At 40.6% G+C, this 24,741-nt stretch overlaps 1 protein-coding gene across 1 annotated transcript; it reads left to right on the top strand.

The window, feature by feature from the left end:
- tm2d1 (TM2 domain containing 1) lies at positions 1-21,421 on the top strand. Its single transcript, XM_079673018.1, has 7 exons — positions 1-165; positions 2,004-2,073; positions 2,639-2,747; positions 3,026-3,117; positions 4,740-4,813; positions 19,691-19,818; positions 21,005-21,421. Exons 1-6 carry the CDS (start codon positions 28-30, stop codon positions 19,799-19,801), a joined length of 594 nt encoding a protein of 197 aa, XP_079529144.1. The 5' UTR covers positions 1-27; the 3' UTR covers positions 19,802-19,818; positions 21,005-21,421.
- The last annotated feature ends 3,320 nt before the right edge of the window (positions 21,422-24,741 follow it).

Here is a 24,741-nt window from a genome sequence, read left to right as displayed (position 1 = left end):
TCATTGTGTGACGTAACATAATTAGACATGGCGTCCTCCTGGAGACGGCTGGTGTGTTTTCGCTCCGGGGTTTGGAGCCTCATATTTTACTCTGTTTACTCTCATTTAAAGCTCGTTCTGGCGGAGGAAGTGGATAGCTGCGACAACCTCAGACTGGGACAGTATCCTTTTATTACTACTGACTCACGTTACTCTGAATGAACAGAAGACCAGTCACCTTGTTCGCTAACATTAGCCGCAGCTAGCTAAGCTCTATTTAATGTTAACGTATCAGCTAACATAACAATAAACGTTACATCCAGTGTTATAATAACACATGTTCGCTGTGTTGTGTTTTAAAGTGCTTACTTTGGGAATAATGAACTGCTTTAGAGACAGGACACTGTATACATTTACGTCTTAACCCCCATGTAGAAGTGTTTCTGTTCTAATAGGATAATAACAACATCCGGTTTATATATGTTCTCATTGCACTTCCACATCCTTTAAGTATAAGATAAGATTTACTTTATTTATCCCAAATGGATTCGTTTGCGTTACAGCAGCATAAAAAACAAGGCATTGCACATAATTATGCATTAAAAGAGTTTAAATAAACAACTCTAAATGTAAACATCTCAAAATAGAAATAAAACAGCATCAAAAAGTAGAAAATATAAAGATGACTGTGAAGATAACTGTGAAGATAACAAATCTATAAACTATCTGACGAATAAAACACTATGGAAGGGCAATTTTCACATAACACAATATAAAGCAGGATATGTTTTACATGAAGTGTTTAAGGAATGGAATATGAAATGAAATATAAATGTACATTATGAGTCCAGTTATCCAAGAGAAGCTGTGGAGCAGAGCGTTCTCTGCAGCCAGAGGGGATGTGTTGTACAGAGTTATGGCAGTAGGCAGGAGTGTTTTCCTCTATCCGTCCTTGTGACAGTTGTATTCATATCACACAGTAACATATATCTCACAATATGTTCATTTATAGCTGCTTATTTACACTCAGTACCCACCTGATCACTGCTAACAATACATGTGTTATTACTAATATCGATTCTGCAATCCTAACTCAGTTGCTAGTTGATCTGATACTAATCAGGGTTTGTTCTAGAAAAACACAGTTTGATATGGTTTGAAATGTGAAAGCTGCTGAGTCATATATTGCACCTCAAACAAAAAATAACCTGAGTTACGGTTTCTTGATTTCCTCTACAGAAAAAAAAAGGACAGTAAAACAAAGTGATTCAGAAATGTGTGAGCTGCTGCCTGCCACTCGTCCCCGCAGACCCACCCTAGTTACTCAGAGCTCCATCAGAACAAAGCTGTCTGTGCCGTCTGACGCTCTATTGGACACCATGTTCTAATGTTTGGAGTAATTATAGCGTTTTTGACTAACATAAATGTTTTTTTCTGGCATCACTTGTGGCATCACAAATGTTCCAATTTCAGAACAATGTAGTTTGCTCTGCTGTTGAGTTCTAGTGTTATAACAAGCTGTGTTCATATGTAGTTCATATACACATTGCAAAGTATTATAAACACATTTCAGTATAGAGTGATAGCATTTAGTGTAGAGCTGTTGTTTAGACTGAGTTTTAATGTTGGGGGTTTTGAAAAGAATGGGAGTGAGTTTCTGAGTTAGCCTCACCATCCAATCACAGCTGCTCAAAGGGTAAAGGGAGAAGACCAAATATCTTTATATACATGTATGTTAGGTAGGGGATTATAAATATGATGATACATTTGAAAACAAAGAAAGAAAAAGTAACAACATCATCATGTATAACACTGCTCAAATGAAAACAGACTCAACAAAGCGCTTCACCATTCAGGATACTATTAAAAGATCATCAACAGAAGAAAAGAGTGATTCTGATGTAACATCTGAAAGAATATGAAAATGAGTGAAAGGAAGTAGAATGCAGAGTAATAACACAAAGAGGAAACACTAATGATGTGCTGTGTCAGCTGGTTGGGAGTCCTTCACTCTCCTCATGTATTTCTGCAAAGATCCCAAGATAGATGAATCCACCCAGGAGCCGGAGAACTGCAGGGACGTGACGGCCTGGGGTGAGAGGTCACATGATGTCTTCTTCACCATGTTGTGATTTGAAATGGTCTCACAAACATGTGATGTTCATCTTTCAGTCCTGCAGGGTAATTAGGGAAAGGTGATAAATAGGAAATGTTCCACGCCATCGTATCAGATGTGTTGACCCTGTCTATATCATCACTTGACCTTTGACCTCCATTGTTTATTATCTTTACTGTAGTTTGTTTTGGTTAAAGCCAGAAGATTTTCATTTCACTTTGTGTTCAATTGCCTTTGTAATTGTTCTGCATATAACAATGATTAAGTTTAAACAAAATAAGACTAGATGTAAGAAAACTAGTCTTCTGATAAACACGACAATAAACTGAATATTGTAAATATTGATGGAGAATTCCTAACTGTGTGTGTGTGTGTGTGTGTGTGTGTGTGTGTGTGTGTGTGTGTGTGTGTGTGTGTGTGTGTGTGTGTGTGTGTGTGTGTGTGTGTGTGTGTGTGTGTGTGTGTGTGTGTGTGTGTGTGTGTGTGTGTGTGTGTGTGTGTGTGTGTGTGTGCGCGCGCGCATCTGCCTGTGTGTGTTTACAGTTGAGTGCCTCCCAGCTCCAAACATCAGCTGTCGGCTCTCTAACGGGACAGAGTTCAGGTTTAGCGGGAAGGAGGTGGGCTTCAACAAAACCATCCCCTGCAGAACCGTGTGAGTTTCACACACACACACACACACACACACACACACACACACACACACACACACACACACACACACACACACACCAGTTCCCTTTGAGAGGATAAACTGTCTGCTGCTTCAGGAAAAAGGATTACTTCAGGTTTTTCTGTTACTTTTATTTGGAACATTATAATGGTGTTTTGACAAATGCAATAACATGCAAAATGATGCTTATAATGATTATTTTTGATTATTATTATTATCATTATTGATCACTGTTCAAATCTGAATGTATTCCCTCTCAGGAGTGGTTATTCCTACAAAGTGGCCGTGGCTCTATCTCTGTTCCTGGGCTGGCTGGGAGCAGACCGCTTCTACCTGGGATACCCTGCTCTAGGTACACATTCACATACACACACGCATACTAACATGATGTTTCATTTGATGTTGTTGTTTTTTCATAGCAAGCACAAACCAAATTCATCTCCTTGTTTTTTCCGATAAAGAATTGGCCTCTATATACTGTATTTTGGTGAATGACAGAAAACAAATTCATATAAATGACTGGGTGATAAAAGGATGTCACTAATGTACATGATAGAATCTTATAATATCATATTAATATTAACAAAATAATAACGATGATAAAAATAAATGATTTGCAATTATTTGGAACATCCTGATATTCATTTATTTTCTGATATTACCTATTTTATAAGTATTGGGATAATTATCAATATGGATCAATATAAAAGCTAAATGTGATTTTATGACTGTATAGTACACTCTTAGAAAGAAACCTCAACAGTTTTAGTACTGCAAAGATCAAGAATCTTATTCAAATTGAAATGTAGAAATATATTAATTGCGATGAAGGCAGTAATCTGAGTAACTGAAAACACACACAAACCCTGAAAGAAAACAACCTTTTGTGACTGGACAGACAGATACCACAGGAGGGAGGAGAGGAAGTTTGATGTTATGGATTTACTTTGTACTACTCTTGATCTAAAGAACATAGTAACGTTCACACTTTCCATTTAAAGTCAATTTAGAAGATAAATGATGCATTGTTTTCCAGGAGCCGCCTAGTGGTGGTTAGAGGACCTGCAGCTGATCGCGCTCAGCTTCTGAACTTCTGCAGTACTGCGGAAACTTTTGCGGTGTTGCCCTTTAACCATTTCCACATTTTTGTTTTATTTCCTGCCTGAATTCTAATTGAATTCATAAAGCCTCTCTTTGTGGTTGATCTACTCACAAAAGACTGCAATAACCCCACAGAATAACAGCTATGATCAACAAGCAAAAGTTAGGGAGCTCTTTAAATGCGACATCTGCAGCAAGACAAACGCTAAAAGGCTTCAGGTGTGTGTGTGTGTGTGTGTGTGTGTGTGTGTGTGTGTGTGTGTGTGTGTGTGTGTGTGTGTGTGTGTGTGTGTGTGTGTGTGTGTGTGTGTGGTGTGTGTGTGTGTGTGTGTGTGTGTGTGTGTGTGTGTGTGTGTGTGTGTGTGTGTGTGTGTGTGTGTGTGTGTGTGTGCGTGCGTCAGGTGTTTGGATGGAGACAGCTGCACTGAGGAACACCTGCATGATCTGGCACCAGTCAGCCCGGACAGAGCCAAACTGAGGCGTGTGGCCGGATCTATATATTAATTTCACAGGCGGGGTTTTGTTTAAGAGCTCCACAGGTCAGACAAAAGATTTAACAGTTAAGTGTTCTGATCGCACAAATACATGCTGCAGAGCTCCGTACCAACACAACTGAAAAAGAAGAGTTGTCCTAAGAGTGGCGCTAGAGTGAAATCATAGCGATCATAAATATCTGAAAAGCTTCATCTTCTGAGGAGCAGGAATAGGATCAGTAAATTAATAAAATATGTAATAATCTTTTGTGGCTCTGGCACAAAAACTTCCTTAAAATAATGCATTATCTTTTCTTAAGAGAATGACATGTAGGGCTGACACACACATATATATATATATATATATATATATAAAATGTTTATGAATCCTGTCTCTCAGGACTGTTGAAGTTCTGCACTGTTGGTTTCTGTGGAATCGGCACTCTGATTGACTTCATCATGATCGCCATGCAGGTGAGTCCCACCCTCCCCCACCCTGTAAACAAACAAACATTGCTCAGGTCATCACATGCACCAACTCTCGGGTCTTCCCAAAGAATACTTTTCATATAATCAATGAGGAGTTTAAACACACATCTGCAGTAGTTAATATTGTTAAATGTTACCACTTGGTATATAAATATCAGGGGGAAAAAGTTATTTTTTTGTCAAGATAATAAGTGATTAGATCCTTATTTGATTGATCTTACATTCTTCATGTTATGAAGAAAAACACTCTTCCTGCTTATGAAGACCATGATGGTTGTTGAAAGCACCCTTGAAAGCATATGAGTATTTTAAAAAACTATTAAAGGTCCCGTGTCATGCTTTTCATGTTATTACCCATCCCCTTGTGTGTTATGAAGCTTTTTCTGCATGAAAACGGTCTGCAGAGTCACAAACCCTCAAAGTACACCCTGTTGCGAGTAAAACTCTAACACAGAAAAGACCTGTCTATGCTGCCCAGAACGCCTCGTTGGAGATTTTATTTTTCTATTTTTTTCTTCCTGGGTATGGTGATGTAAACGGGCATAGTGATGTAATGGCTCGCGGATTGGTCCATTTGGATTGGTCCACACAGTGTGTGTGTTACGTCACACACACACACTCACTCAGCCTTATCTTTTCTCAGCTGCGGCTCCGCGGATTTCTCTGCCTGAACTCAGCCTGAGCACACACAAACTCACAGCCAGGCTGTTTCGCAATGTCTCGCTGTCTCGCAGGCCCCCGCAGCAACCAGGAAACGACCCCAGTAATCCAGCTCACACTGTCCGCAGGAGCAAGCCCTGCAACGTCCCGCCAACACGGCACCCAGACCCAAGCAGCATTCTCATCTGTTTGTCATTACTGGTGTCATTTTCTGGTTGCTAACGCCATTGTAACACATAATCACTGATGTTCAGCTGTAACGCTGGTGGTCTCCTCAAAACAGAGTGAACGAGCTGACCAATCAGAGCACAGTGGGCTCATAGGGAGGGTGGGGTGGGGGCAGGAACTCCAACAAGGCGTGTTGGACTGAGAGTGAATACACATACTACACAGAAGTGACCACCAACTGGCAGCCCGCGGGCCACATCCGGCCGCCAGACATTCTCATCCGGCCCCGCACGACGGGGGTGACTGTGGCGTTTGGCGGAGTGGTTACTGCATTCGCCCCCCCACCCATTTTTTTTTTTACGTCTCGTGAGTAAGGTGCAGTAACGGAGTCTAACCCCTAGATTCCACCGGGTCCGTCTGCGGGTCAAGGCTGCGCCGCGGTTTTGGTCCGGCCTCCTCCGGCGTGGACAGGCTACTTTGTACAGACAAAGTTAATAATAATTGTAATATTCCAGTTATAAACGACATGAATCAAAGATGTGTTGCTGTATTTTAGTGCTAAAAAAATTCATTCATCATCATAATTATTCTATAGGCTATATATAATTTACAAAGTGCCTGTAAACCGGAGGAGAACGCTGGCATTTCTCCTCCTACTTGAAAGACTACAGAGGGATAGGGTCTGCAAAATTAGTTTGTGTGTGTGTATATATATATGCTATATGCTCTGACCTTTCCACTTCCTGCCTGCCCGACCTTACGTTACGGCTGCGCCGCGTCAAAAATAGGATTCATCCTAATATTAGAGGCGCACACCGAGGCGCTTCTTGGACGCTTCTGGGCCGTAACGCGCCGCGTGTGGTGGAATAGCACCCATTGACTAGAGTGGCCGCGATCGCCGTTAGCAGAATACAAAAATCAAGTTTATTCAGCTGGCGTTACATTTGAAAAACGAGTAATCTGATTACAGTTACTTTCGTAAACCTGAAGTGAATACATTTTGGAATACTTATTGGAATTATTGGTGGAAAAGTTTCCTCACAAAATGTAATATTCATTACCGGCAGAACTGTGTGCACACTGCACAGAGCTGCAGCATGTCTGTGAGTAAGAGAGAGATGCAGCGTCTCTGTGAGGCCCCGCCCCCGCACGCGGATGAGAGAGAGAGATCTCTTTTAAAATATATTGAAGTTAGAAACGGAGATGGTTAGATAAAATGTGCAAGATAACGTTTATGTAGCATTTATTTATTGTCGAAATGATGACATTTCATAACGGGATCAAATCAAAGTGAATGGCCTGCTGCTGCTGAATGCATGGGGCAAGTGACTGGAACCAGTTTTAAAAGTTATTACATTGTTTCAGATAATAAATAATAATGATAATTCATTCTATTTAGGGGCGCTTTTCAAAGCACCCAAGGACACCTTACAATTCATAACAAATTCCAAGGATAGGTTTTAAGACAGTACAAAGAATGCAGTCCGGGTGATGTTTTTTATGTGGGGTGCAGATGAGAGGGAGCTGTCCAGAATTACACCAAGATGTTGTGTTTGAATTCTTGATAATCCATTAAAACAGTCAAATAAGTTGTCTTCTGTTCACCAAAACATACCCACCTGTTATGGAAAAATAAAGTATTCCAAAAGTAGTCTAAAAGTAATCTGAATACATTACATTTTTAAGACACGTACAGTAACTGTAATCTGATTATTTTCAGAGCCATGTATTCAGTAACTGATTACATTTACAAAGTAACCCTCCCAACCCTGCCTAGAAGTGATACTTTGTTAGCGTGAAGAGGCTGCAAAGCTTTATGCGGTCCGCAGTACCTGAGCGTGCTCCACTAGCACCCCCCCAAACCCCCCCCCCCCCCCCCCCAATAGTGTGTATTGGATACATTTTGGCCCTTTGACAAATGTAGTTGGTGATCCCTGCTATACAGAGGTGCTGTATGAGAAACCAATGTGAGTTTGGGAGATTGAACAATGTAAATCTATTCTAGTATATCTCAACAATGGAATTATGATCAGTAGAAATGGCCATGACCTTTAAAACAAAATGTAACATTCAAGATTTATCCAACTCAATGTTGTCTTTTAATTGTCATTCGGTAGACAAAATGATTCAACACTGTCTTGACTGAATTGTGTTTTTTGTATATTTAAAAAGTTATGATATGTAAAATCTCTACATCAAAATATAGACATATCCTGTGGTCAGGGAAAGGATGTTAATCAGTTTCAGAAGGGTCAAATTATTTGCCTGCATCATGCAAAGAAAACGATAGTTACGGCTGTAACTACGGTTCTATGAGTCCCGGATGACCGCCAGAGGCTGTACTTTAGCACTGGATATATCCATCGCACGCATGCGCAGTTCAAGTGGATACATAGGCCGGCGTCATTAGTAGATCTGCTCCCAGAATCTTCTCGCGAGCGCACAAGAATTCTGAGTGGCAGGAAACTCTGGTGTTCGTCCGGGACTCATAGAACCGTAGTTACAGCCGTAACTATCGTTCTATTACGTCCCTACTGACCGCCAGAGGCGGTGCTTTAGCACTGGATGACCTACCAACCATGTCATGAAGAATCCAAGCCCTTGCTCACTACTGGAAGCAGCGGAGCTCAGCAAAAGGAACACGCCCAAAAGATGGGGAGTGGCGACATTAACCCGATAACAACTGGAGAATGTGCCAGAAGACGCCCACGACGCCGCGGCGCAGATGGTCTCCAGGGGCGCCACTCTCAGGGCAGCCCAAGATGTTGAGATGCTCCTTGTAGAGTGTCATCTCATCCCTGATGGCAGGGGGCGGCCACTGGCCCCGTAGGCATGTGAGATGGTATCGACAACCCAGTGGGGCAGCCACTGATTAGAGGGCAAAACCTCCTTTAGTGCCGCCATGGCAAGATCAAGAGTTGCTCCGACTGCCATATACAGGCAGTGGCCTCGATATACGCCCTTTGGGCACCCACAGGGCACAGCGCCTTTTGACGTGCCGTTCTCCTAAATGTCAAAGCGTGCGAGCTGGGCAGGCTGCATGAAAGGGCAGGCTGATTGAAGAGGGTTTGTGGAAGCACCCTGGGCAGGAATGCCAAATTTGCAAGAAGCTTTAACAAAACATGTAAGTTAGCAGCAGCTACTGCTAACAATCAAAACAATATGTTACCGGGAGCGGGAGCAAGAGCACTGCCTTCACCAGCTGAGTTAAATAATGAAGCTTAACAGTACATGCAAGGCGTTAGCCAAGCGTCTGCTGCTAACAATCAAGCGAGATCAAGACCAGATAACTAGCTTCTAAAGAAGAGAACAGCACAGAGCCGTAGTTACAGTAGTAACCATGGCCAGTGCTTACACGGCATAGAACCGTAGTTACAGTAGTAACTATGGCCAGTACTTACACGGCTTAGAACCGTAGTTACAGTAGTAACTATGGCCAGTACTTACACGGCTTGGAACCGTTGTTACAGAAGTAACCGTGGTCGGTGCTTAAAAGTGTCAGCCAAACGGCTGCACACTAGATAATATAATATTGGGAAAATGAAATCCTCTTTAATGGCCACACATGCACAGCACACAGCACACACGGTGAAGATTGTTCTCTGCATCTACTCATCTTAGTGCTAGGAGTCTAGTACTAGGAGCAGTAAATACAACGATATAGCCCTACTGCAATCAAAACCATACGTTACCGGGAGCGGGAGCGAGAGCACTGCCCTCACTGGCTGAGTTAAATAATGAAGCTTAACAGTACATGCAAGGTGTTAGCCAAGCGGCTGCTGCTAACAATCAAGCGACCAAGTCAAAACACAAATGTTAAGACCAGATAATTAGCTTCTAAGAAAGAGAACAGCCCGCATAGAACCGTAGGCCATGGTCACAGTAGTAACCATGGCCAGTGCTTACATGGCCTACGGCCTTAGTTACAGTAGTAACTATGGCCAGTACTTACCTTACTCTCTGCATCTAAACAAAAAACGGGCAACATATGGCACCCTGGGCTTTCAATAAAATTAAAATAAATTGAATAAGAGACGCAGCTAAAGCCTGGAACTCAAATGCTAATGATAGCTCGGGCACAACACCACAAGCAGAACTTTCAAAAGAGAATAATAAGGGCAACTTTATGGGAGAGGAAGCGAGAACACTGTCGTCACCAGAAAGTCTAAGCCAAACAATAAACAAGACAGCAATCAGGACAACTTAGCTAGGAGAGGGTGCGGGGACACTATGGCAAGCCATTTGAGTATTTATTCCATATCCTTGATATCGGACGGCAGCTGCCTACACTAGTTGGCTCTTTGATTTTACTTGTTAGATATATGGTCAAACTAGTTTGGCACTCTGCTTTACTAGTTAAATAAAACATTACACTAGTCGCTCTTTTTCAGCAACTAGTGGCACTTTTGTCCGACTAGTTAGCACATAAGCCTTACTAGTTACGCCAGGAGCAGCACTTGTAGCACCAAAGTCCTAACTTTACCTCATTCACACCAACGCAACTCCGGTTCAAGCTCCGTGTTAGAGCTTTTCAAGTTCAGAACCGGTTCTTCGGTTTAGCTCTGGCTCTTTTCACACTGCGCAGAGTCCGACTGGTAATGCGTCATCGTTTGCGTCATCACGTAACCGTTTGCGTTCCTGCTTCATAAAGCCAAACCGCACGGATGAAATCAGTTGCATTCATTTCTTATGGCTCTATCTGCAGCTTTTCCGGAGTCATTTATGTGGTTTAGACTATATTCTTATAAAAAAAGTGTACTCGTGTCAATAAAGTTTTTTTTAAAACACAACTGCTTCCGAGGTCGGTCTATTTTTCTTAAGGTGGACTGAACCATGAGTGTGGAGTAACGTTGTATCTTTCATTTAAATGAACTGTAACCTTCACCCAGGTATGTAACAGCTGTTCTCAAATGAACACGTGAAGTACATTTTAATATTTATAGTTTTATAGATTTATAATGAGAGGTGATCAACGTGAATGCTCAGGTTCCACCTTAACACGCAGACACGTTGCTTCACCATGAGCAGAAACCTTTATATATACAGTCTATGGCAGAAACACTGAAACTCTGAAACTCTTGTTAAGTTTCTCCATCGTTGTGTACAAACTGGATAAAACGCAGGCTTTTTGTTGTTGTTCAGGAGTTGATCCTGTCTCTTCCCCCGCCTCGACGTAAGCGTGACGTATGCGGTGCTTTTGCTCTGGCCGGACAATTCTTTGGTGCTTGAAACTAACCGGATTCCGGAGCTAAGAGGCTGCTCCGTTGCGGTGTGAACACGAAAACCCGGTGCTTTTCAAGCTCCAGCTCCGAACCGGCCCTGAAACACCGTTGGTGTGAATGAGGTACTTTTAAGCTTTATGAAGAACTAGTGACCCTCTGACCATACTAGTGACACTAAAAGTCTTACAAGTTAACTAGTGCGCTGCAAAAGCTCTGACATGTTAACTAGTTACAAAAAAGAAGCACAACTAGTTAACTAGTGGCATACATTTGTCTGCACTAGTTAACTAGTAGCACCCAGAATCACTCACTAGTTAACTAGTAAAGGCAAAAGGTTAACTAGTTGATTTCTCTTTTGACCTTACTAGTTAACTAGTGGGGCTCAAAATGTCTACATGTTAACTAGTGAACCCTTTGCCCTTTACTAGTTAACTAGTGAGATACATTTAAATTCAACTAGTGAACTAGTGAGGCTTAAAATGTTCACTAGTAGTACAAGTGGGTCCCAAATGTGCACTAGTCACACTAGTCGCACAGAATGCTAATGAGGAGGAGGGGAAAGAATGCATCGAGGTCTCCTATTGGCCCTAAGCTATAGAGCGCCACCCAGCCCAAATAGTTTCTTTAAGAGCTTAAGTACACTGTGTTTTAAAATACAGTCATATGACCATATTTACAAAAATATAAAACAAAAGTATTTTTGTAATTATAATCATATGACTGTATATCCAATTAGGTAAGAACATTGAAGAATTTGTTAAAATTAGAAAGTTGCCTTAGAACTGCAGTCAGGGATATAGATCCTCTTTAAAACATTTTGTTAAGCTGCAATTTGAAATGTGCTTGGATTAGCATAGCATTGTGATAACAGACTGACATTATTGATGGATAGAAAGATGGAATAACCCTCTTTGGATCATAGCGTTCCTGACGACGCTGAAGTTGGCTTCCGATTCAGAGCTTCTGATTCGGCAGTTAAGGGGAAAGTTAAGGGACATTTAATTTACAGCGCTGAGCGAACAATCCTCCGTGTGTATACCTCTTAACTCGCTGCATAGCCGATTTATTTGGACTAGATCAGGGGTAGCCAACGCGGTGCCCGCGGGCACTAAGTCGCCCGCAGGTGGGAAATTGGTCGCCCGCGTGCATGTTCTAAAAATAGCACAAGTCACCATGGAGCTCCGTCTAAAAAAATTATTGAATACATTTTTAATTTTTAAAATGACAATATTGAATATAACATTTTAAAAGCACACATTTTGTATGTACATATGTAAGTGAAATGGAGATATGGTGTGTGAAATTGAACTCTGACCCCAGATAGGTTCAGAGTTGATCTCCACGCACCAAATCTCCGTTCCACCTTTAGTTGAGACAAGCTAGCATGAGCAGCTACGATCATGGGCCTCATTACCACACACACACACACACACACACACACACACACACACACACACACACACACACACACACACATACACACACACACACACAAACACACACACACACACACACACACACACACACACACACACACACACACACACACACACACACACACACACACCAGTGGTGAGGATCTCAGCCTGCCACTGAAGTTCAACCAGAAAACATCAGCAGTTAGCAGTTAGCAAACAGAGATCACAGCTCCTCATATCTTTTCAGAAACTGGACAAAAGTTAAACAAGTACAAACCACAGACTGTCTGTGTCATGGCGAATACAGTCGCTGGTTTATTTATGTCTGTAGGCCGTTGTTATGAGTGTGGAATGAGCATATACAACGTTAGCTTAGCCTGGTCGACCCAATCTCCATTCAGAAAACAAGCATTTTAAAAGGTTTTTCGCCTGCCGTCTTGTCTGCAGAGTTGTCCAGCATTAATTCATGGTTTTAAACGGTATCAGTATGTTGTTACTTCGGCATCATTTAGAAACGTGTATTACAATTTAATCAAGGTAAAATATGTTCATTTTGTTGTAGTTGTAGCTCCCGAGCCAGCGCGTCTTGTTTGAATGATGCGAGTAAACACAGCTGGCAGCAGCGGTGAAACTCTAGCGATTAGAGCGAAGTCGCGTCCGGTGTGAATGCAGCATTACAACGACCCCTGATAGATCTCGCGAGAATGTGTATAAATATAGATACATTTTCATAACAAAACAATGGGGTTGCTATAGCAATGGTAAATCATTGTTAATAATTATTGTGAGGAATAATTAACATTAACATGTGATCAGACAGTCCTTCACATACAGTAAATTAATATGTATTCTGATTATTATCAATAATAATATTATCATTAAAGGTGAACCGTGCAATTATGTTATTCAGGAAGTTTGTATCAAACAAGTAGCCCTTCGTATTACTCAGTACCCTTGAAGTAGCCCTCGGTGACAAAAAGGTTGGTGACCCCTGGACTAGATTATCCCAGAGAGTCTAAACATTCTTTATAACACAGTTTTAGATTTGTGAAACCTTTATTCTATTTGTGAAAATACAAAAAAGGGAGATTTCAGTGCTTTTTTCGCATCTTGAGAACATTCAGAGTTCGTATGGGTGCTTGAAATCCTTGAAAATGCTTGAAATTTGACGTGGTGTTTTCAAGGTTGGGAAAGTGCTTGAATTTTGGGAATGGTGCTTGAAATTGAGATAAAGTGCTTGAAAATGTAAATGCTTTTCTTTTACAATAAATTGCTGTCTGACTGAATAGTTCGCTTTTTAGATTAAAAGAAAATAATTGCTTCGCTTCTACATAAAACAGCTCCGCTGCGGCCTTCCCGCGCTATGCGTGCGACCTGCAGGTGTTTGTGTTACGTGTGACCTAGGCATTCTGATTAGAGTGATAGGTACAGTGCTTGAATTGGGCCGGTACTCACCGGTACGCAGTACCGGCACTTCTGATTTTTACCCATGTGGTACCGGCACTTCTTACTGAGTACTCAGCCGCCGGCAATATACGTATATATTGTAAATGCAACGCAGCGCAAATGTGGGTCTGACTCTGCCTCACAGAGGGTGACTGGCTGTCTACATGACGTGGCCTGCCGACATTGCCACTTTCATACAGATCATACTAATGCCCTCGATTGGTCTCTGTGTGTCATTCAAGCTCGGGAGGGTGTGTGTTGGTGTATGTGTGGCGCGAGCGAGCGAGAAAGCGCGCGCACCGGTTACGTGTATTGTTGTTAGCATCTGGTGCTAGCTAGCTGCGCTAATGGATATAAGGAGCTGTTTCAACAACAAGGTGGAGGGAGAGTCCTTTGCTGTCAGACTGAGAGGCTGCTAACTACAGCTCTGGTGAGGTAAATTACTCTCTGAGTCTTTCGATAGTTAACTTAGTTTAAGTTATCTCAGTGGGTCTCAAACGGTTCGGTCACCATTTATGTAAACACATATTTCCATTTGAGGGGGTAGTGATTAGTAAAATATGCATGAATAATACAAACAAAATGTTAACTAGGTGAAAAAAGGTAAGATAAACTTGTTGAGAGCTAAAACTAGTCTTTGCTGTTGCCTCAAAGAGGAGCAGGGGGGAGAGGAGGGAGACAGGAGAGGCCGATTCAGGAGCCCAGACACACTCACAACTATAAATGAACCAAAAACAAATAAATAAACAAGTTTCAATGTTTTTTCATATTGGATATTGTATGTTATTGGTTATGGCCATGTACTTATGATTTTATGATTATTTAAATTTATACATTTTTGTTTCATATGGGTGTAGTCTCTTTATTTCCCCCTCAAAATGCACCAGATTGATGCATTTAAGTCCAACATTTTTAAAAAGATCTTACCGGGGGAGCATGCCCCCGGACCCCCCTATAGGATTTGAGGCCCAGCCCCACTGTTCCCAAATAGATTTGCAATTTTTTTTAAATAGTAACCCATCTCCATATGTTTATTTTTGGGTAGTAGATTTAAACTAGAGGGCTATCACTTTGTGCAGCAACGCTATTGACAAATAAATCCAGCAAAATGGCACAAAAAACTGGTAGTGGCCTCAGGGACGAGGAGTCATTTAACCAGCCAGTAGGAGTCAAGCTTTACTTTCTTTTATATCCATAAAGAAAAAGTAAATCTGTTTACAGTTGTTTCATTATGGATGTTGAGAGGTATCCATATATCTCTTCATTTTGCTCTCAAATTGCACCAGATTGATGCATCTAACTTCAACATTTAAAATAAAAATGTTCCCGGGGGAGCATGCCCCCGGACCCCCCTAGACTAGAGGGTGTCAGGTCCACTCCCCACTTATAAAAATAGCACTTTACCACTGCACCCCCTCTAATCTCAGATGCACCCTGAGTCATTTTGTTTAAGTACAGTGAGCCTTTCTAAAATATATAGTAAAGAGACAAACCCAGCAGCATTATAGGATATACTATGACTTTGTGCCAAATACTTGTTGCTGATTTAGAGTACTGGCACCTTTTTTATTCCAATTCAAGCACTGGTGATAGATGACAGTGTGCCAGGAGGCTGCCGTTTCAACGAGCGTTGGCTAGCAGAAGACAAATACAAGGTACGCCGTAGTAGAGCATTTTAGATTAGGCTGACGTTGCATGTTACGTTTGTTTAAGCTAACGTTAGCGAGCTGAATAGCGAACTCGATGAGGGATAATAATAATTGCAGGGGACAATCATTTCAGAGGAGCGTACCTATGTTATGTGCGTTACAGCCGCCATCGTGTGGTGTTCAGAGGATGAAACACTCACGGCATTTCGTGTTATAGTCACAAAATATAATCTATTGATTCGACACAGAGCGATTTTGAAAGCAATGTATTTCTACTGGTAGTATGTTTCGTGCCAAAAACAAATGTGACTTGCTCTATTCACATTGACCCGAAGACACATTTTCGTTTGTATTACTGGTCTGGGGGAAGCTCGCGAGTGTGTTTGTGTATTTTTGCATTTGTGTACCGGGAAACACTCACAAGAAACACCGGCTGTTGTTATGCTTGCTTTGACGTTAAATTGCTCCGTTCTCTGCTTGTAATTATGCCGTTACAAGCTTCAAAGTTGTATTTATCATCTGAATTTGCCGAAACAAGTTTAATATTCTGAAAGCCAATACTTTGTTTATTTGAAAACAGATGAAAACAAACTTTCTTTTATATAAAATTGAAGTATTATACAAGTAAAACTACATTTTGCTTTAATCCCATATAATTGTAGAATTAACACAGTCTTCCTTTGAAGATGTATTTGTCAGGTGTCTTGAGTAGTCAAAATTACCTACAAATCATTGTACACATTTGTAAATATTATCATCCACTTGTTACCATTGTGAGTCTATTTTTATGCAGCTCTGCGTGATTTTGTGGCTACAATTCTGGCTAATACGCTACCAGAGGTGGAATAAGTACTCAGATCTTGTACTTGAGTAAAAGGAGAAGTACTCAGATCTTGTACTAGAGTAAAAGTAGAAGTACTCAGGTCTTGTACTTGAGTAAAAGTAGAAGTACTCAGGTCTTGTACTTGAGTAAAAGTAGAAGTACTCAGATCTTGTACTAGAGTAAAACTAGAAGTAGGTCTTGTACTTGAGTAAAAGTAGAAGTACTCAGATCTTGTACTTGAGTAAAAGTAATAGTCCCAGAGTGTAGGAATACTCTGTTACAGTAAAAGTCCTGCATTCAAAATGTTCCTCAAGTAAAAGTAGAAAAGTATTATCATCAAAATATAGTTAAAGTAGCGACAGTAAAAGTAGTCATTGTGCAGATTGGTCCATTTCAGAATAATATATATGATAGGTTTTATAATGATTGATCATGAAAGTGTTCTCAAAGCTGGTAAAGGTGCAGCTAGTTTGAATGACTTTGTATACTGCAGGGTAGCTTGTGGATTTACTCCAGGTGGAACTAAAGTCGGAATTAACACTTGATTATATTTCACATCATTCATCCACATCTGTAAAGTAACTAAAGGTATTAAATACATGTAGTAGAGGAAAAGTACACCATTTACCTCTCACTTATTTTTACTGCCAACCTAAAAGTACCTCAAAAATAGTAATCATCAATAATGTATTGAAAAGTTATTTGGCTGATTGTTTCATATTGGCTCAGACAGGTTATATGGGATGCCCAGTCTACGTACAGATCACTAATTTTGAAATATTAAACTTAGTTTTCTTTTCTTAAATTTTTCATCCTCGTGTCGAAGGCTATCACGAAACACACATTTGGTTGTTTATAGCATAAAGAACATCTGATTTAATGTGAGGTAGGGAAATAATCATTTGAGTATGTGTATATAAATATGTAATTTTCAACAGCTGTAAGATGCTTGAAAAGCTGGAAAATGCACCTTGAAAATGCTTGAAAAGTGCTTGAATTTGACTTTGGAAAAGGTGTAAGAACCCTGCACATTAGACCATGTCCTGATCTAAAACTACTATACCTAGACTCATCAAATCTGGACTGGATTACCCCAGAGGGTCTAAAGATTCTTTATAACACAGTTTGAGATTTGTGAAACCTGAATTCTATTTGTGAAAATACAAAAAAGGGAGATTTCAGTGCTTTTTTCGCATCATGACCACATTGGACCAGGTCCTAATCTAAAACCCTAAAAATCTAAAAATGTTTGGTTTTTGTGACCAGTTACTCATTAAGGCCAGTGTTTCCCTTTATCATGCTATACTCTGCTATGATAAGTGCAACTACTGAAGTGGAATGGAGTCTTTCAGAGCCTGTCACAGTTCCAGATCATACCAGTGTAAAGCTATATGTACATTAGTAAACATTTTCTATGTCAAAAAAAGTATAAACAGCATCAATATCAAAACTTGCTAAACATGCTCATGTCTTTATTATATTTGTGTTGCAAAGGTCATGCCACAGTCTGACAAGCATAGCTTGTTTAAGAATTCAAAATGCAGCCCCCACTTCAATCCATAAAGCATTCCAAATATATATCATGTGCAGTGCTCATTAGTAGCCGCCATCCCATGCAGTTTAAATATACTGGGACCCCAGCAAGGCAGCGTTACACTGGTGAGTACATGTGAAAGGATTTCAGGAGCCTTTTGCTTCATTTACATTATTTTAGTGGTTTGAGTTAGAGTACTTTTTAGAAATTCTAACAATGTATTTTTGAAAATGTATGAAACAAAAAAAAGTCTCCATACCTAACTTTCTACGAATAAATAAAAGATGTTTTTTAAGATAGACTATATACATGTTCTGAAGCCACTGTGGCCTCAGGAAGCTTCCGACACAACATTCAATAGCTTTAGCCAAAGAGCTGCTGGGTCAGGTGAGGCTGCAGCAGCTCTGTGCCCTGATGTGAGCTACATCATCTGTCTTTTGGAGTATGTGGTGTTCACAGTCGTGCATTACAATCATAAAGCAGAACAACAAAAAAATGTATGCCACTAGTTAACTAGTTCTGCTTCTTTTTTGTAACTAGTTAACATGTCAGAGCTTTTGCAGCGCACTAGTTAATTTCTAAGACTTTTAGTGTCACTAGTACGGTCAGAGGGTCACTAGTTCTTCAAAAAGCTTACAAGTTGGGACTTTGGTGCTACTAGTGCTGCTCCTGGCATAACTAGTAAGGCTTATGTGCTAACTAGTCGGACAAAAGTGCCACTAGTTGCTGAAAAAGAGTGACTAGTGTAATGTTTTATTTAACTAGTAAAGCAGAGTATCTAACAAGTGAAGGGAGAGAGAGAGACAGAGAGACAGAGAGACGGATGAAGTGATGCACCCATCGTGCCTACCGTACAAGCCTGTGGGAGCAGTATTATGGTCTGGGGCAGCTGCAGTTAGTCAGGTCTAGGTTCAGCTACGTTCCCAAAGAATGAGGTCAGCTGATTACCTGAATATACTGAATGACCGGGTCTTTCCATCAATGGAGTTTTTCTTCCCTGATGGCACGGACATATTCCAAGAGGACAATGCCAGGGGGGCTCACATTGTGAATGAGTGCTTCAGGGAGCAGGAAACCACCTTTCTACCCATGGAAGTCCAGACCTCAGCCCCATTGAGAGTCTTTGGGATGTGCTGGAGAAGACTTTGCGCAGCGGTGCGACTCTCCAATCATAAATACAAGATCTTGGTGGAAAATGAATGCAACTCAGGACAGAAATACATTTTGTGTCATTGCAGAAGCTTATTAATATATATATATATTAAATATTAGTGTGCAACTTTTCTTTTGGAAAGGGCAAAAAAAATGTGTATTTACAACCATCTTAATTGATGGAGAACAGTCTGTAGTACCCTTCGCTGTGTTTGTTCAAACTGATCAGAGAGCAGCTTAGGTGCTTCCTTCCACACATCGACACACTCCGGTTCTTGTTTCATGTCCTCTTTAAGAACCACACGTTTGATGAAGAGTGTAGAGTGAAGAACTGTGGGCCTGATGAATAAATGGGCATCAACCTTCTGATTATTATTTACGTCCATCCATCCTCCGAGGCCGGCAGGATGAATGAAGCTTGTAGAAGTTCCTAATGAACTCTGAGAGGACGAGACAGACGGATGGAGAGAGGGAAGCTGGAGGTGAAGGAACGAATCACTCCTTCCTGTTCAAAAGCTTTAGATAATAGCAGGCTGCAGATCCATCACAGGAAGGTGTGGGGGGGCCGACAGCAGATTTAACATCATGAAGTGGTCAGCCATGTTTGGTGGATCAGATATTTTACACTTCAGTGTGACGGCAGTTAATGTAATCTTTAACCCACTATGCAGTATCATCCGAAAAATTCAAATGTATTGTATCTTCTGGAAGTTAAATATCACCTGAAAAAACAGTTGCTTAGTTTATGCGTGAGTGTGTAAAACATTACCTGTTTTTTTCCCTCCTGCAGATCGTGGGTCCAGCAGATGGGTCGAACTACATCGTGGATTATTACGGCGCCCGGCTGACCCGCCTGTCCATCACCAACCAAACCTACAGGAAGCCACATCTGTCTCTGTGAAAACAGTTTCACACACTGTGAGTTCATTTCATTTCATTTCAAACCTTTATTTATGCAGGTGAATCCCATTGAGATCATTGATCTCTTTTTCAAGGGTGACCTGCACTGCAGTGAGTTCGTTGGAGAGTTTAGAGTATTAGGTTATGCTCTCAAACATTAAAAGTTTGCTTAATGTTGGCTGTATGGATTTCTTTTCTGCATACAAACATCTCTTCAATATAATGTTAAACTAAGAAATGCAGGACATCTTCATAATTGTGAGGCTAAAAACAGGCAAGATATTTTGGAAAATAACATAGCTGTGACGATACATCGGTTTACAAAATAGATGCTCGTACATATATAGAAACAGTCAGTTTCCAGAACATCACAGTCTCCAAAAATATCATAAGAACACATTTGAAGAAAAATATCAAAACCAACACCTGATTAAGAAAGTACAAGTTAAACTTCACAGTTCAAGGTCACACACACACACGCACGCACACACGCACGCACGCACGCACACACACACACACACACACACACACACACACACTTCCCCTGTGGGATTGAGCTGTTTAATATCAGAGTGTAAATTCAACATGATGAAAGTTTCTCAGGGAATAAAAGAGTGACACTGAATAAAATCTAATCCAGTTTTGACTTCTTGAAGGCAGCGTTACTACAGCGGGGGAAAGGAGGGCTTTCAATCAAATACTCTACTTCAGTACAATGTTTGTACATGTACCGAACTTGAGTATTTCCAGTTTAAGCTATTTTATACTTACTCTAGTTCCACAAAGAGAACACAATAAGATAGTATGGAATATAATGATAATACAGTAGCATTACTATCACAGGTGCCATGTCACTAAAGGGTTAACAACAGGACTTGGTGTTTTTACAGTGTGCTATCGCTACCTTTAATAGAAGGTGTTCATTAAAATGTTATTTGAAATATAAAAATGTATTCAGCATTCTATTCAGTGCTAGATATGTAATATTATATTACTTGTATTCTTTTAATCTGTGCATATTAATTATTGATACAATAATTCAAATAGAAATGTACAATATTAAAACTAAAAATTGTCATGAAATGAAAGATTTCAGTAAAACATAAAGATGAATAAAAAAGGGAAACGTAATTATATAAATATCTAATTTTAAAACAGAATATTGAAAAATAATCTTAAAATGTTTAATTTGTTCTTCCTTCAGGCCCGTCATAAATACAGAGAAAACTGCATACAACGGAGGATCCCCTTAACTTCTTCCACATCCACAGTTCAAGAAGGAATGTGATATTTATTCAAACCTTCAGCCACCTGACTGAAGACATTTCAAGCAGCATTCGTCTGGCTCCGCATGTTTTCAGATTCATCCATCAAATGTTAGATTGATCAGTACTATAAGCCATTCGTTTCTTCAAGCATAATTACGGTGTTTCCACCTCTTCTGTAGAGTACGGTGTTAAACTAACAATATCAAGTCTCTCTGGGTCACATTTATATCACACCAGCTGGTCATTTATTTAAATGTGTTGTACTATATTGTGATGTTTCTTTGCTGTTATGTAACAATGTTTTTCTATGAGAACAGACATTGTAAATAAAGTTTATTTTTGCTTTCCGTCTATATTTGACTCTTTATGAAATAACACAATTGTTGAAGTCCCACAGCTGAGGATGTGATTTGTTTAAGGGTTTAAGAGGGTTTCATCTTTTTTTTATTTTAGTCCTTTTTGTATTGGAACCACTTAGATATTTGATGTGTTTGTTACTTGTTTTTTTTACTGTTTAAAGGTCCCCTATTCTACTCTTTTTCCACAATATACTACAGGTCTTAGATAGATACATACAGAACATGTTTCTGAAGTGTTTGGCTGAAACACCAAACACTTCATTGTAGCATCCCATAATCCCCTCTGTTTCAGCCCTGTTCCAAAGTGCAGATTCTGGGTCTGTAGCTTTAAATGCTAATGAGCTGCTGCTGGCCACGCCCCTCTGAGAGATGATTGGTTCAAAAACATAATGGTGCTCTAGAAGGAGATTCAGGTGATAAGGTGGTTGGTTACCTTGGTTGGTGATTGGCTAATGGTTACACAAGCCAAACAAACATTGTGACATCAAAAAGTGGCCAAAATCTAATCTTCAGTCTTTGTTCCTGAAACAGTCTGAGCACAGAGGGGACACGAAAAAGACATGAAAATGTTGATTTTGTATAATAGGTGACTGTGGTTAGGACGCCGGCTGCTGTAGTGATGGGAGTGGCTCAGCGGGGGACCAGACAGCTGATCAGAATCAGGTAATCAGTTACTCAATGAAAGCATCTGGTAACCATGGTTCTGGGCTCTTGCAGTAGGCTGGGTCCTGGGTGGAGGACTGTCACTCGCCCAGCCACCTCGCGAAATAGAGGAGCAGTCCGGGGTTCATGGGAGCCCTTTTTTGTGTTGACACTCAGCCTGAAATAAACTCTGCTTGTTTGCCAAACCGTTCCATCTGTCATATTTTATCCCTCTCGTGAGCTGGAACGCTCACAGTGACCTTTAAATGTTTGACAGTAGGTTACAAAACACAAAACATGTATAGATCAACTATAGATAATTCAGCACCTGCTCTTCAAACTGCTCCATTACTCAATTATTCAACAAAGTTTTACACAATACATATCTGCTGATAGTCCTTGTAAATTCCTGGGAAAACCCTTGGAGGTATATTTTTTTTAATCACTTTTTTTGGATCACTATCAACACGTTACTGATGCAATACACAGTCCTAACAGCTTCTCCCTCTCCACTGATAGACGGGTGGTAGTAACAAGGCAACCAGGCCCGGTTCCAGAACAAAATGACTCAGGGTGCATCTGAGATTAGAGAGGGTGCAGTGGTAAAGTGCTATTTTTATAAGTTGGGAGTGGACCTAACACCCTCTAGGGGGGTCCTCACTTCCTCTAGGGGGGTCCGGAGGCATGCTCCCCCGTGAAGATTTTTTTTTAAATATTGAAGTTAAAAGCATCAATCTGGTGCACTTTGAGAGCAAAATGAAGAGATCTATGGATCTATGTGCTCTTTGCTTGATTCATGCCTTCCCAGTCCCTTATCACGTAGCCTATAAGAGCATGGCGCCAGTTGTAGTAGCCAGTTGTGGTGAAGGCATCTGACTTACTTGAACCGAAATGTCTACAGGCATAGCAGAAGATGGCATCTTTTTGACATGAATATTCCAGCCAATCTCTGTTTTGAACCCATGAGCTGCTAAATGAGCGCCTTACCCCACTATACAGGTGAGTTGGGTACTTTTATAAATATACCTGGGCAGGCTCTGTTTTGCCGAGGTCCTCTGTCACTTGCGGGCCGCTGAGGGGTGGCGGTGTTTCGGACAGGAGACGGCTGCTCCGCCTCCGTGGGCGAGGCAGGCAAAGCCGGCGAGTCGGGCGTTAGTGTCCACGACAGTTGCCGCGAGGAACGCAATGTCCCCATGATCTGAACTGTTATTACCTGGTTAAGCGCTGGTTGTTTTAACAATTTTCTGATGTCCATCACTGACTGCTGTGTAAGCACCTTGCAGATGATGAACGCGCAGCGGCACAGGTCACGCGCACCTGACATATTAACGTTACTTACCGTTTAAATTGACCAAATAAATGCAGGAGACAATGTTATTTAACCACAATTATACTATATTCTTATTATTATTATTATTACTACTATTATTATAATTATTGTTATTATATATGTAATATTTTTCACTTTTCATTTTTTTCACTTTTCATTTTTTTTCACTTTTCATTTTTCAAATGAGGGTGCATAACGACTCAACTGAGGGTGCAATGCACCCTTATGCACCCCCGTAGGACCAGCCTGACGGCAACACATGCAGCAATGCACCAGCTAGAGCAAAAGAACACTACAAGCTTATAAACAACTTCTTGCTCTTTTTTTTATTGTAAATCCTGCACCCATTCATACAGAGCAGTGTACCTTTCTCAAATTCATAATTTGAAAAATTATTGATTCGAAAATAATATGCTGTATGCAAGTACGTCTGGGTCTCTGTGTTTCATTCAAGCTTGGCTCTGTGTGTGTGTGGAACGAGCCTTTTTGTATGCGTGCGCGAGCGAGAGACAGAGAGAGGGCGCATCAGTACCGGAGATCGTTGTTGTTAGCTTCTGGTGCTAGCGAGCTACGCTAACGGGTATAAGGAGCTTTGTCAACAACAAGGTGGAGGAGAGTCCTAACTTTAGTCTAAGTTATCTCAGTGGGTCTCAAACGGTTTGGTCACGATTAATGTAAACAATTATTTCCGAGGCACACGTTTATATGATCATTATAGGTATACAAAATAAGAGAATAAATGAAAAACAGGTATGAAATACTATAGGACAGTAAACAAGAATAAAGTTTAAAAGGGGAGCGATTTGTAAAATATCCATAAAGAAAAAGTAAATCTGTTAACAGTTCGGTTTCAAATGGGTGTTGAGATGTATCCATAGATCTCTTCATTTTGCTCTCAAAATGCACCAGATTGATGCTTTTAACTTCAATATTTAAAAAAGATCTTCCCCCGGACCCCCTAGAGGATGTTAGGTACGCACACCACCTATAAAAATACAACTTTACCCCTGCTTACACCTACAGTGGGGGAAAAAAGTATTTAGTCAGCCACCAATTGTGCAAGTTCTCCCACTTAAAAAGATGAGAGGCCTGTAATTTTCATCCCAGGTACACTTCAACTATGAGAGACAGAATGTGGGGAAATAATCCAGAAAATCACATTGTAGGATTTTTAATGAAGGAATTGGTAAATTCCTCGGTAAAATAAGTATTTGGTCACCTACAAACAAACAAGATTTCTGGCTCTGAGCTGATTATCGAGCATTGCGTATATGCGTGGGGGATTGTTGCAGTAGAAAATTCCACTGTAGCGCCCGGCACATTAATGGGAAACCCTAAAGTT

The sequence above is a fragment of the Notothenia rossii genome (assembly GCF_949606895.1).
Source record: "Notothenia rossii genome assembly, chromosome: 1".
NCBI lineage: Eukaryota > Metazoa > Chordata > Actinopteri > Perciformes > Nototheniidae > Notothenia > Notothenia rossii.
The sequence above is the reverse complement of the archived record's forward strand: the minus strand, read 5'-3'. Positions and strand labels throughout refer to the sequence as shown.